At 39.6% G+C, this 14,923-nt stretch overlaps 1 protein-coding gene across 5 annotated transcripts in view; it reads left to right on the plus strand.

Moving 5' to 3' along the window:
• SLC44A5 (solute carrier family 44 member 5) overlaps nt 1-14,923 on the plus strand; it is a 181,215-nt gene that overhangs the window by 84,901 nt on the left and 81,391 nt on the right. For 2 of the 5 annotated variants that reach the window (XM_074961514.1, XM_074961516.1), the window contains exon 2: nt 14,017-14,065. The exons of 1 other annotated variant lie outside the window; for it this stretch is intronic. In XM_074961514.1, the coding sequence (XP_074817615.1) occupies nt 14,017-14,065 (49 nt within the window). Of the gene's footprint in view, nt 1-1,473; nt 1,543-14,016; nt 14,066-14,923 lie in introns of those variants that run through there. 2 more of the 5 variants (XM_074961515.1, XM_074961518.1) reach the window with 2 other exon arrangements.

Below are 14,923 nucleotides of genomic sequence, written 5' to 3' on the forward strand. Positions count from 1 at the left end.
CCATTCAGCCTCGTAGTTATAAATAAAACTTGTTAACTTTTTGTAGCAATTACCACTTGACACATGTCCAGCTGCTCACTAATGTTTGCATAGTTCTGTTAACCCTGTTGTCATGTCATAAGTCAAATGTGCACCTTTGGGTACTTTGAGACTAAAAGCAGACAGATGTCCTATGGTGGGGGCTGTGAATCACAAATCTCCATAGGACCCCAAATTAATCCTTGGTATTGCAGGGTATCTCTAACTCCCAGAAGTTAATAGTGCTGTCTGTTCCTCTGTGTTTGGGGAGTACCTTACACTTTCTGGGCACTAACACACTATCAATAAATAATTAATATTAATAGAAAAGATATTGCAATTTAAGTAATGGTATTTTCAAGCTGTCTTCCAGAGTTAAAAACACAGAGTAATTTTTCAGATCTAACAGCACCCCTAAAAAAAGAAACAAAACCTCCCAAACAACCCCCACAACATTAATTGCCATATATAAAAACCCTCCACGCTGCAAGTAGTTAACAGCAACATTTTCTTTCTACATAGATAAAATTTTTACTATATCAAAGCAAGATAACTGTGGAATAGTGAGTGGAATAAATTATTCCAGGAGCTCTGAAAGCCGCTACTCTCCACTCACCTGGAATTGATGAAAATGAAAATCTTTTGAAATCCACAGTAAATTAACATCGGCACTCATCATAGAAATTTTTTCTGCCAAATGTATGGGCCATGCTTAACTGAGAGTCTCATTTTGATTTCCACTATCAAGCCCCATAGCACCAAAAAAGACATCATGGAATTATAGCTGTTACAGAATTTTTTAAAATATCTGGAAGTATGTGTGTGTTAGAGTGTGTGTATCTATATAATATAGATTTGCATAGAGTATACATGTGTATGTAATAGCAAGAGAAGTGTGTACACACACACACACACACAGAGATTTGCCCAAGAACAGCAGAATTTGCACCTTTGTGACCTCCCTTACTCTTTCTTTGCTGGGTATGTCGATAACTTATATCTTCCCAAAGACTTCTTATTTTGCCATGTGTTGCCAGTTTCTGTCACTGATTCTTTTTCCAGTTTGGTAGAGGCTCCATAGTATTAGTTGTAAGTCTGTTGCTCTTTTGCAGGTAGCCTGACTTTGATCCCCACTCTCATTTTCTCAGATGAACTCTCATCCAGTGAAACTTTGTGTGTTTTCCCCCTATAAATATAAGAGCTATAAGAGAGCTTCCCTTTACTCTGTGACATGTATAGTCCCAGACTGGTCTGGAGTAGGTAGGTGGAGCAGTGGGTGATATCATTTTTCTATTAGCAGAAAGCCCTCCCTCCCTTGTAAGTTTCCATTCCTACTGGAGGAGCCTATGCCACTCCAAGCAGCTTTATTTTTAAACTTGGTTGAATAGTACTTTTGTGGATTAAGCCTACTGGGGAAACTGCTTCCAGCATAGAAGTCTGCAGTGCCTCTTAGACATAGCTTGCTAAACTGATCAGGAAGCAGTGATATGGCCAGGGAAGAAGAAAACTACTACGGGAAACATGGTAATTTACCTATCCCCTTGTGTTCTCAAAAAATGAAATGCTTCATAAAGGCTCTAGCCAATGACCATTGAAGTCAACGGGAGTCTTTCCCTTGACTTCAGTGGAGTTTGGATCAGGCCCTAAGTGGCTTTGGCTAACTTCCTCCATTATTTGCAAAATCATGTAACTTCTTCCAGAATTGAGCTTACAGCTACAATTAAAGGCAGATAGAAGGTAGAATTTGTATAAATATAACTAATTTTCATTTTAGACAAATGATTTAACTTAAAATATCACTGCAGTGTAATAAAGTGTGACAAGTAATTTTGTTTATTGTTTAGACTTTTTTAGAGTTGGAACTGGGAAGTTAAATCTCATTTGAAGTATTTATTGTAATGGAACAATAATTCAACCTAAAATTCCTGTTATAAAATAGTCTATGAAATAGATCTGTCTAGTCTGTGAAGAGTGATTATCATCTCTGTTTTTAATCCGAGGAAGAAAATGACTGTGTAATTATTCCACACCAGTGGCTACTTCCCCCAGGCCTCCCAAACTCCTAAAGGTTTTAATCAGCTTTCAGAATTAAATGTTTTGTTTTTGTTTTCAAAATGTTGCTGATACAACACTTAGCAAGTGACTTGTTTTTGTTTTTTTTAAAGAAGGGGTCACCTTCTTTAAAGGGGAGAGGATTTGATGTGTTACTTGGAAAAGGAGAGTGAGAACAAGCAGTGTGTGCCCATGGTTCATTGTTATGTGAAACTATAATCACATATTTGTGTTTCAGTGAAGAAATTCCTATAATGCTGCAGCTTACTTTTGTCAAGGAATTTGAATGTGTGTTTGGCTTTGAATGTATTTAGTGTTCCTTATGTAAACAGTTATATTCCATAATGGATTTGTGGCAAAGTTTAGAAAAAGAAAAACAAGACAGGCTGAGCGCTGGTGTACTGCTCTGTGCCCCAATAAGCATGGTGAAGAAATTTACAGTAGTGCAGTGGCTTTATTTTTGTTAATCAATGTCACTGTTGGATAACATTCCCCAGTTTGTTTAATTGCTGGAGAAGAAAATCTCCATTTGAGTTAGAGATCATTTTCTGGAGCACTTTGTCTATTTTTATCCTCTTGCCTATAAATTAGAAGGTATTGACTTTCATTGTAGAAGTATTGTGGAGTTCGCTTACATTCAGATATGATCCACAAATGTATATATCTTCCAAGGTGCATTTTCTTTGCCCCAAATCAAAATCTGTGCAGGCATGCTGTAGCTAACACAACTGAAACCAATTACCATATGGTATACCGTTAAAAGAGATGATCTTGTTTGTAGAAAGTAGCCCACTTACTGTTTCACATTGTATTGTATCTTGCCCCACTGGCTATGCCATCAAACCATTCCTCTGAATACAGATATCCTGAAAGCACAGGAAATTGCCCCTATTAACAAGCTTCATCAGTGCAATGTAGGCCAAGTGGAGGAATGTCTATAAGCAAAGTAAATCCCTACTGGAAATTCATTATGCCTTTGTAAACCTGGCCTGCTCTTATTTTCAGGGGCTGAGAAATTTTGCCTGCCTGCCTGGCAGGTGGGGTCGGGGGGAAGAACAGACCTGTTAAATATATTTATTAAGGGCCAGATCTTGGCTGACATGTCAATGCAGAGGAGGAAGGGAGAGAAAGACCTCATTTCCCATGCAGACTCCCAGCATCTGGGTTCCAACTGCTGGGAGAAGCAGAGACAGAGCAAGTGTTGATCACCTGGTACCCTACCCCAGCAGGTGGGTGGGGATTGGGCGGCTCCTAGAGGGCAGGGGGTGAGTAATCTGTAAATCTCGTAAAGGGGGGGTTCAGATTTTCCCCTCTCTAAGTCCCATTTCCTTTTGCTGGGATGCTCTTGGGTGGTGGGTGGTGGACACTGCCCTTTACACAGGGCAATAAACTCGGTCTAGTATCCTGTAGGTAGTAAGCCACAGTGTGTTGGTATGTAGTAGAGTTACAGGTTCTAAATCATACCAGAAAGAAGTTATTTTTTAAAATGTTTAATCTATGGAAGGTCTTACACCGTAAACTGAGGCAATACAGAGTGCAGGCCTCTCCACAGCACAAGTTATCAGGTTTCTTCTCAATTTGCTCTTACCTTCTGTTCTGGGCTCACTCTTGGTTTAAATGGCTTGTGTGTGACAACATAACCTGTGTCCTGTACTCGCCAGCAGTATTGCTACACACACAGCGGCTCCAGAGCCATAAACTGCCAAAGTTATTTTGTGGTAAAAATTATATTTTAGGGGCTTACTGGGGTGGAAGAGAAGAAACAGAGTCATGGGGTCTGCTGTGTTTATTGTACTGTGCCTGTGAATATTTTGATAAGGTTTTTCTGATATGAGGCATGAGACCAAAGTCTGAATTTAGTTAATGAGTAAAGGCAGCTTTTAAAATATATTTCTTCGAGCTCCACTCTAACCATGCCCCTTTGTATTTAGCTTTTATTTTGTTAAAATTTGCCAAGAACTTGACAGTGTTATTTACAAAAATTAAAATTAACTTCACAATTTCCAGGGTAAATATTGGAGGACAGAAGGACAGAAAAAAGCAACAAATAGAGAAAAGTAAGAGTATTCAAAGTCAAAGCAGGTTAATGCTGTGATACATTTCATGAACTGTCTATTAACAGTACATACACATATGCATGTGCATCTGTATCTTTCACTACATTGCTTTACTTTAACAGGCAGCCTTGCATTTATACTTGGACTAATTTATTATTAACATAAACATATCCACCTAAAGTAATGGATTAGATTTTCTTAGTGTAATTAGTGCTTTTCAGGTACTTGACTGGTACAAAATTGTGTGGAAATTGGTAACATCTGAATACTACTATTTGTAAAACCTGGGGACTTTTTGGTGAAAATGAAAACGAAGGGCCATATCTTTGTCTAACTGCACCAAAATGGGCACAACAGGTTTGTCCTGTCACATAGTCTCTCCTCCTTCACCTGGAGAATTCTCTCGCAAAGCTTCCCTGTTTGTTGCTCCTGTTCACTAGCCAGGGACATCTCCCTGGGAACAGTGTGCTGCATATTGTCCCTGATGCCTGTACAAATGCTGAGAAGCCAAGTTGAATGAAGAGCCTCCTGCCATTTGGAGAAAAGAAATGCCACAGTCAGTCCCAAAGTTGCCATTTGTAGGGAGCTCTGCATTCTATGGAGTGACTTCAGAGTGATCAAGAAGTAAGCTCTTTGAGGGAGGGACTGTCTCATTGTTCTGTGTTGGTACAGCACCTAGCACCATAGGATCCTGGCCCATGACTGGGGCTCCAGGGCGCTACAATAATACAATAATAAATACTACTAATGATGACAATGAAGTTGGACAGAAGGCCGATAGGAGAAAGACTGGTGACCAGGAATAGGGTGGACTTGATTTGTTAGAGAAGACTGCAGATGGGAACAAGGGGAGAGGAAAGAACAACAGGAATGGGGATGGAGAGGGAAGGACAGGGAAGGAGCAAGCAGTTGCTGTTAGAGGCAGTGTAAGAGCAGAACATCAGCAGGAGAAAGAGTACAAAAATTGGGACAGTGTGACAGAGACTAAGGGCTGGTGTACACTAGAGAATTAGATTGACGCAGCTACATTCCTCAGGGGTGTGAAAAATCCACACACCCCTGGGTGACATAGTTAAGCCGACCTAAATCCCCATGTAGATAGCATTAGGTCAACAGAAGAATTCTTCTGTGGCCTTAGCTACCACCTCTCGGGGAGATGGATTAATCACAGTGATGGGAGAAGCTCTCCTGTCAGCATAGGTAATGTCTATACTGAAGCCCTGTAGCAGTGCCGCTGCAGAGTTTCAAGTGTAGACAAGCCCTGAGTAAGGTAAAATAGGGCAGGCGATAACCTTAGCACTGACATTAAACTAAGGGTTCTAATTCAGATTTGGTTGTACAGCACTGAGGGATGCTCAGTGAATAATGTTCTGTACAGCAGTATTGTAGCAGCAGCTTGCAGTGCAGTGCTCCCCATAGTCAACAGAAATATACGAGGCACTCGCATTGGCACCATGCTGTATCTGTAACTTGGCATGTCAGTGGGTTTGTTATAACACATGACTGGGCTCACAGTGTTGAGCACATGTTCTGATGAATAATGAATATTGTCTACATGCAGCAGATATTTTTTCAAACTTGAACATTTTGACTAATTAAAAGCTAAACAAGCAGATGGCGTCAGTCCATGCTAGGCCAGCTTTCCCCTCCACAAGATTGTAGAGAATGGTGGGAACCAGCTAATATTCTTGACATCCAACCCAAGACTGGGAGAAACTTTGGAAAGGGGGGAATAAGGTTAAATAGTACATTTCATTGTTGTTGCCCCTTTGCCAAGACAAAGCAGATTTGGGAGCTTTGTTGGGCAGGTGCCCGTTTAGAGCAGAAGTTGGTGACATGAAGTCAGACAAATTCTGCTAAGAAAACACCTATGTATAAAATATACGAGTCTGGTTCCCTTGACTAGCAGTGCCAGGAAACTGCACATGGGCAGCTCTCTTCTGCGGGAACCGCAGATCAGGCACTACTGCCTTGGTCCAAGAAGCAGCTGCCTTGGCCCCGTCTCTCTCCAAGACTCACACAAAACTCAAACAGTATCCAACTGCTTAAACATACTCTGGTCCCATTTTTTTCCTGCTGCCTCTTCACTTTACACCTAGTAAACCTCAAATCCAAAGGCTCCCCTCAAATGAATGGGCTGGAAAGGTGGCAGGCCATTAGCCTTCCTTTTGTGTAGCCGCTTCTGCAAAACAAAAGCAGCTCAGGCTACGTTTACAGTAGAAAAGGTGTGCTGGGATAGCTACGCTGATAGTGTGGTGTAGTACATTCCTAGTGTAGGTGCAGTTTATACCAGCAGAAAAATGCTTTTACCAGTATAGCTTATGCTACTTCCCGTGAGCAAAATAAGCTATAATGCACTAATATGCTGGTATACTGTGTCTACATTAGGGCTTCTTCCAGTAAAGAAATGTCTTAAAAATCACCCCCCCCCCGAGTGATTTTCCTATATCAGCAAAAGTTTCTAGTGTAGAGCTGGCCTCAGAAAGGCCTAACAGACCGTACAAAGAAGAGTGCCCTAACTCATGCAGTAGTACCCTTAACAACACTTAAGGGCAGTTGCTATGTGGCATCTCAAACTCTTTCTATGGATAGTTTCATGCTGTGTGCTTATGTATCAATGATCTCTAGTGTGCGAGCCGTTAGTATCTTTCACCATAACATTATTACTTTACAGCTTGATACTGCAAGGTGCTGATCAGCCTTTTCTCCCTGGTGGGAAAAGAGGGTACTGTCAGTCATGGAAGATATTTTTTTATTATTTCCAGCATGATCATATTTTATGGATACTTTATAAAACCAGATAATGTGAATTCAGGGGTTTTAATGGAAATGCTGATGGAATCCTAACTTCATCAGCATTAGTGGCTGGCACAATATTTAAACATTACCAAGGAAACGAAAATGCACATTGAAATGTTCACTAAAAGAGTATACACTACTATTACATCCTGACTTTATCTTCATTATCTTCAAAAAGGAAGTTGGAAATCTGCCTTTTGCAGTGCCAGTCCAGCTTTTTAAATGCAAATGCAGCTGAGCTTTTACAGTTTGGACTCTTTGTTTGTGGAAAGAGCTCTGAGATACTTGAGTGAACAATACTGTGGAAATGTAGCTTGCAACATGCTGCTGTGAAATGATTGACAAGAATGAGGCAGAACTGAACAAACAGTTTTCAAAGATGGCAGATTTACTGGCCCAGAGTCTGAAGAATGTGGACCATATAAAACCTCATTGCTTACATGATTTTAGACAATGTTTGAAAAGAGAATATTTACACATATGCACACACACGGCCAGCTCCTCAGTTGGTGTAAATTGGCATAACTCCATTAACTATACATATATATTATGTAATAAAAATGTGCGTGTAAATAATTATTTCCTTTTTGCACAGCAGCTAAAATCTTACGGACGTAAAGGTTGTAAATTTGAGCACTGCACGGACTTGATGCTGTTCCTTAGTTATTTTATTATGGTAGATGACTTATTTCTCTGTTACTTAGATGGATGTCATTGCTGGTTTAACTTACTGTAAGTGTTTATTATAGGTGGGGTTTAACTTTCAGACTTGCCGTTATTATCTTCTGTATTACCTCTTTTCACTGCCGCAGAATCCCTGTGCCACTGACAGTCTCTGTGTTGGAACTTCGGTTATAGTGCTGCTCTGTCCGACTAAGTATCACAGGCAACAAAGTAAAGACTATTTGACGTTGGCAGCTTTTTGTGCACCGTCCTGCATTTCCTTTCTAGAATACCTGTTGGAGAAACAGTGACATTTTCAGGGGTCTTTTATTTTACATCTTTTCTGAATTGTTGTGAGAGGCGGAACTGATAAACTGGTTTAATTTAGTTCTCATTATTAACCTGTAGAAGATAGATTTCTGGAAAGTTGTTATCACTGGTCACAGACCTGCTTTGAGAACTTGTGATAAATTGACTCATCCTAAGCATTTTTCTTTAGTAGCTCTTTTGCATATAGGTGTAAATGGAAGAATTTTACTTTTAGCATAGTTATTTTAAAAGCTGCCCTAAAAACAAATAAGCTAGGTGAACAGACTGCCTATTGATCTCACATTTTTCCCTTCAGTAGTTTCTTATGTTATTGCCAACACATTACATCCTAAGAGGTACGCCAAAAACCACTAGTTTGCTATGCTTGGGATGACTAAAAGATGCTGTTTATATATTGATTTGTACCAGTGAAATTAGCATTTGATATGTGGGCTAGTTTTAAAAACATGTTAATAAAAATAGTCTCTAAAATGAGATACGAGATCTAGTCATGTTACATTAACTTTTGTTGGTAGAATAAAAATATAGATGACATATGTTTACTATTGGGTTTCTTAGAATCTGCCCCCTTAAAAGCAGGCTCAGATTCCATTGGATACAACAGGAGTTGTGTGTGTGCTTATTTTAGGGTAGAATTTGGCCAAAAGTTAAAACAAACTTTTTTAAACATAGGTCACACAAAACAACAATCAATACTGTTATAGTGCTTATTAGGAAATAGTGTTATATTTCGTACCTCCAAACCCGCACAGTATGTCTTCATTTATACCCATATATGTTCCCCTCATAGATCAACAATGAGTCAGCTTTACCTGTTTGGAGAAAGAATGAAATTACCTGCTCCAAAAGCTCATGCTCTTGCATATTGGAAGAATCATTATAATTTTTAAATACAATTGTAAGAGTCCCTGCATTTAAAAAACAAAATATTGACTGCAAAACATACCTCTCTTTTCAGTAACATGAACTGAAATGTATATGTTTATCCCTGTATTAACAGTGGTTACTTCTTTCATTTTATATGTATGCTCAGCTGACAGTAAAGCAAGAAGTCACTGTAAACATGTAAAAGTCTGCAATTATTATTGAAGTCTTATATAGGTGTATATGTATGCTTTGAAATATACAAACAATTCACAATGTCTCTTTTGGAAATCCATAATCTCTATACTGTCAAAAGTTACCCACTAGAAACTTCTGAATGAAACCAATGAAAAGAAAAGGAGTACTTGTGGCACCTTAGAGACTAACAAATTTAATTGAGCATAAGCTTTCGTGAGCTACAGCTCACTTCATCCGATGAAGTGAGCTGTAGCTCACAAAAGCTTATGCTTAAATAAATTTGTTAGTCTCTAAGGTGCCACAAGTACTCCTTTTCTTTTTGGGGATACAGACTAACATGGCTGCCACTCTGAAACCTGAATGAAACCAGCAGACCTTGGGTATGCTTCATACTCAGCAGACTAGGGTAGGTTCAGTGGGCTTAGTCACAGTAGTAAGCACCTACCCTTGTAGCTAGGGCCTCAGGGACTGGACCATGTGACAGAATGTATACAATCTAATGCAATGGGAAGGTCTGTTCTGTATCTGGGGCATGAGAAACTGCTCATAATGACTTGTATACAACAGTGTCTACACTATCCCCATACTGTCGCATTGTTGTCAACTGAAGCGCTATGCCCCTCGTCTCTCGCAGAGGTGGAGTACAGAAGTCGACTTTACAAGCCCTTTGGGTTGGCGGAAGGGACTCAGTAATGTAGACACATACATTATTAATTCTACCTAACTCGGCTCATGTTGACCTAACTTTGTAGCATAGACCAGGCCTTACACTACATTGTCTCACACTTCTCTCATAATCAGCTGTGCCATACAGAGAGAAAACATAATTTTCTAGCTGTCATCATTGTAAGGAAACAGCAAAATCTACCAGGCTAAATTCATCCTTCATGTTAGTCTAGGTAAGTGCATGGAATTTTATTGGGGACAGATTTAGCCCATAATCTTTTTACCAGGATTATAGTTTGGAATGCAGACTAAGGCCCTGATGCTGCATACAGTTAAGCATTTTTATAGCTTTAGGCACAAGAACCTAATGGGACTACTCATGTACAAAGTTCCTTGCATACGTTAGGGTTTGCAGAATTAAGGCCTAAGGAACTTGGGTCTGGATCCATAAGGGACTTAGCCTGACTAATGAAACGCCTTTTAGACCCCTAGGAAATCATTGGAATAACAATGGGATCCACAAAGCCCAGAGCTCCGAGTGGAAGCTGGAACCCCAAGTCTATCTTTGAAAATATAGAAAATGTTCAAGAATATTTAAGTAAATGGTATTCTATTATTGTTTAACCAGGTGATTAAAACCATGGTTAATTGCGATTAACTTTTTTAATTGCTCGACAGCCCTACTTATAAGATGACCACCACCTCTTCCTCCACCTCCAGGCTTTTGAATAGGGTCTGATCTGGTAGGTGTGCGCCAAGGACACTTACCAGATAAGTCCCTGCAGAGAAAATAGGCAGGTGAACACCTAATTTCCCAGGTTGCTGGATTGTGGCTGGGGCTTAGGTGTCTGGATGTCAGAGTGAAGTAGCAGCGCTCATGTGCCCGGAGGCAGAAAGGTAGGCGCCTTAAGAACTCTTACCCTGCAAATTTTTGTGCTGTCAGTTTAGGTGTTTACAGAATTAGGCAGTAGCTGAGGTGGGGGGTTTGAACTCAGGGTTACTTAAAACTGGGATTTAGGTGCCTAAATTTGGGGTTTAGGATTTTGCTTTACCTCCTGTGGATCTGGGCCTTGAGAGTTGAAGTTGTCAGGTAGATTTGACAGTGACACTAATTGAAGTTGTTACTAATGTTTCACATGGCTAGTTTACATCAGAAATGGGAAGTCAGCCAATAGAATTATTACAAATCTTCAAATTTTTGTTAAAGAACATAGCAGTTAAAATTAACTCTGGATGAAATATAATGCTGGGTTAAAATAGCACTGGTAACTTTTTAAGCTGTTAAATTAAAACATTGGAAAACAGATAAATGCCTTATTTTATGGTGCTGTTTTGGAGAAGGGATGAGGTGAGCTGTTCTGAAGATACAAACTGCTTATGTCGGGTATTCCAGCAGGGAGAGAGAGAGGAAAGTACAATTAAAAGTTTAAATGTGTAGTCTATTTGGGAAAGGAATTTTGAGAAGACAGTCATGAATCTTATGTACATTGTATTTTATTTTTTTTCGTTTGTATGAAGCAAACATGTTTGGCACATGTATATAATCTATTTGTAATGCATTAGATAGATATGGGAATTTGTGCTGTAGTAATACATATATATAGATAGTATTGTGTACAAAAGCTGTATTTTTCTTCTTTCTGCATGAAAAAAATGAGTAGTAATGTATTTTAAAATATATTTTAACATTTTAGAGAGAAGTAGGTAATCTTTCAGATAGCACAAGACTAGGCTGCTTGGGGATTTTGGGAGTCCCATTATGTCTTAGAGAGGCTGAGCCTCAGCCACTCAAGACAGGTGCTGATAGAGGGAGGAAAAGCAAAGACAGACCAGGAAAGCTAGCAGAACTGCTTTTGTGGGAATTTTCTACTGACCTTAATAGACAATGAGATCCTTTCTAGGTAATGTTTCAGTTGCCCTATAGAATTCTATGGCAGGGATATGATTTTCTATTAGAATTTGTAGATTGGTTTTCAAATTCCTTGAAAAATATCATACTCTCTGTTAAATTCTGTGGGTTTTAGAATGAATTTTGTAGAAGCCTATTTAGTATCTATAGAACTTTGCTGATTTCATTCCTATGAAATTCTATAGGTCTTTTAGGGGGAGGGGGGAAGAGGAAAGAGGTCTAGAAAAATTGGTACATTTACTATAACACTCAGAATGAGCCTTGATAAAATAGGAGTGAACCAGTAGAAAAGAGAAAGTTTTGGAGGTCATGAGAAAGATGCTATATTTTTCAGTGAGAGATTTTAAATTAAGGTTTTTCTTGGCTCTTTTTTCCTTGAAGAATGTTCATTTTTGGTTTCACACTGCTTCTCCCAAACCCTCAGGGGCTTATTATGAGTTTAATGAACAAAACCACAACTTCAGCAAAAGCAAATTTTCTGCTTAATTTGAAACCTGAATTAATCTGCAAAATACCAGGTATCAAATGGTTTTGGGTTTTTTGTGGGTTTTTTTTTTTAACTGAGCATGGGGTGGGGAAGGAGTTGCAAAGAAACCATTTTATTTCAAACGAACACTTGCAATTATATTCTCAGTGAGTAGTTATAGGAATAAAGCTACAAGCCCAAAAGGAATTGAAACAGCATTGAACATTTTCTCTCTTATGAAGTATGACTCTAGAAGAAACACATTGGGAAGAGTGCTCTGTTTAAAATAACTGCAGAAATGGCCATGGATAACTTCTTTAAAAAAATCACGCTACTTTCCTTATTTTGGCCAGATGTATTTTATAACTTATGCTCATAAGACATCTTTGATTAATTTGTTAACAAACGCCAGATAACAGTGAAGTTGTAGCAAGGAATATCTGGTTATAGTTACTGGTATCATTTATATCATAGCTGATGTTTATTTTTGTTACTGTCATTCTCAAGCCCATATATCAGCCCTGATACAGTTAAACTTTTGTTATCAAAAATAGCACTTCTACAGGCTTGCCATTCTCTGGGGTGAGGCTTGCTGTTGACCATACAGCCCAGTCCTGCGCTCCTTTCTCATGCACTGCTCCCATTGATGTCTGTGGTGGATTTTGTTGTCACAACAACATGATGCAGGGCCAGGCAGAATAAAAGAGTGTAAGTGGCAGGATGGTTTGCCAGGTGGATTAGCAAAAACCTTAAAAACCAACAAAAGTTGCCTGTGTTCTTCTTTGAGGCTTTCAGCAGGGCATTCAGCAAGAAACAGTTTTAACAAGCAAACAAAACAATTCATCTGATGCTACACTATAATAACAGAAACTCCAGCCTGTGTCATCACTTCACTCCTGTATGAGGTTTGGCATCTTTCTTACTCCAGAATAGGGGTGCTGGAACAATTTGTATACTAGGGGTGCTGAGATCCATTGAACCAAATTGTAAACCCTGTATATGATGGAAACCACTTTAGGCCAGGAGGGGTGGCACCACTCCTAGTTCCAGCACCCATGCTACAGAATGTCCTCTCCTGTGTTTCAAGCATCCAGGCCTGATTCACCATTGCTTGACACCCAGTGAAATCATGCAGTGCAATTGCTACCTATTTCAAGTAGCAGGATGGAATGTTCCATTCACTTTGCACTGGTATAAATGACTACAGAAGATGAAGGGCAATGGTAAATCAGACCCATAGAGGTTTCCTTCCCAGCCTGCTGGGCAACTTGACTGGCCCGCAGTCTCCAGGATTGCCTCATTATCTCCTATGAGCACCTGTGCAAAGGAAGGGCAAACTGAGCTAACGTTAATCCCCTTGTAGGCTAATGACCGTATATTACCCCTCCATACTGCTGTGATGTGGCATTGGCTCCTGTAAAAGCCATTGATCCCAAGCAGCATGGTGTAAAACCCTGGGGTGAGCATAATTCTGTTAGCCTCCATATAGATTCTGTAGCTGCATGGGAGCTGCAGACATGGCTCCAGATCATTAGCTTTCTTGAAGGGTGATCCAGTGGTTAGGGCATTCACTTCTTATTCAGGAGACACGGGTTCAACGTTCAATTCTCTGTTCTGCCACAGTCTCCCTGTGTGACCTTGGGCAGATCAGACTCTCTCTGCCACATTCCTATCTGTAAAATGGCGTAACAGCACTTCCTTACCTCACAAGAGTGTTGTGAGGATGAATACGTTAAAGATTGTTTAGTACTAAAGTAATGGTGGCTATATAAATACCTAAGATAGATAGATACCCCAAAGCTCTGACCTCTGCTGCAATCACAGAGCAGGTCAAAGTAAGCAATGAGATACTGGTATTGCTCCTAAAAATTAATTTACTAGAACGGGTTACACTGGGCATCTTGGAAAGATGTTCCTGAAGGACTGCTGTTAAAAGAACATAGTTCATATTTTTACCAGGATCTGTTTTTTATAATATCTTATTTTAAATGCAGGTGAACCAAGGAAATTTGACCCAAAGTTCAGAGGACCTATTCACAACAGGTAAATATTTTCATTTAGTATATTTATACTCTGATTAGTTTTACTGTAAATAGAGAATTAATGCCTTTAATAGAGAAATGATGCTTGATTTGGCTCAGATGTCATCCTTTTTTTATTTTTATACAAGGAGAAAGTGTGGGAGTTTATTCTTGCTATAATTCAGGACTTCTAATTGCTAGGGGGAGTCAGTGAGTGTACACCAGGGGAACTTCCAACACCACCCCCATATCCAGGGCCAGCCCTTCTTTGTGCAATACCTTCCTTATAATATTACATTGATTTTAGTTTGTCTACTCCTGAGTTCTACTTGGCATGAATCAGGCTCATAATCATTGGACTGGTACCGGGGCCCAATCTTGCAGCTCTTACTCACCTGAATATTACTTACTCACATGAGTAGTCCCATTGAAGTTGGAGGGCCTACCTATGAAAGCAAGGGTTACAGAATCAGATCCCAAATGTTTCAATCTAATCGGCCGCCTAACTGTGACATCCCATGATCCTGAGGAGTTGTGACATTCTGAAGCTGGTGACCAAGAAAAAAAACAGCGTTCCAGGCTTTGAGCTTGATCCTGCAGTGCTGACTGAGGTGAAATTTCCATTAGAGCTAATGGAAGTTTAGGATGCTCAACATCTGTCAGGATCAGACCTCACTGTTTTGCAACAGTTCTTGGGCAGCCTAATAAGTTAACTACAATGCTTGGTTTTATCAGCCTGTGTACTCTGTGATTCACTATTAAACAAATACGCCATTACCATGTAAGCTCTACTGCAGCTTCTTAGAGGAACCACTATGTCATGTAAACTCAGTGGATTTTATAACGCTCTGGGGAGAAATGCAATCTAGGGACTGGATAT

This window comes from Natator depressus, chromosome 8 (genome assembly GCF_965152275.1).
Source record: "Natator depressus isolate rNatDep1 chromosome 8, rNatDep2.hap1, whole genome shotgun sequence".
NCBI lineage: Eukaryota > Metazoa > Chordata > Testudines > Cheloniidae > Natator > Natator depressus.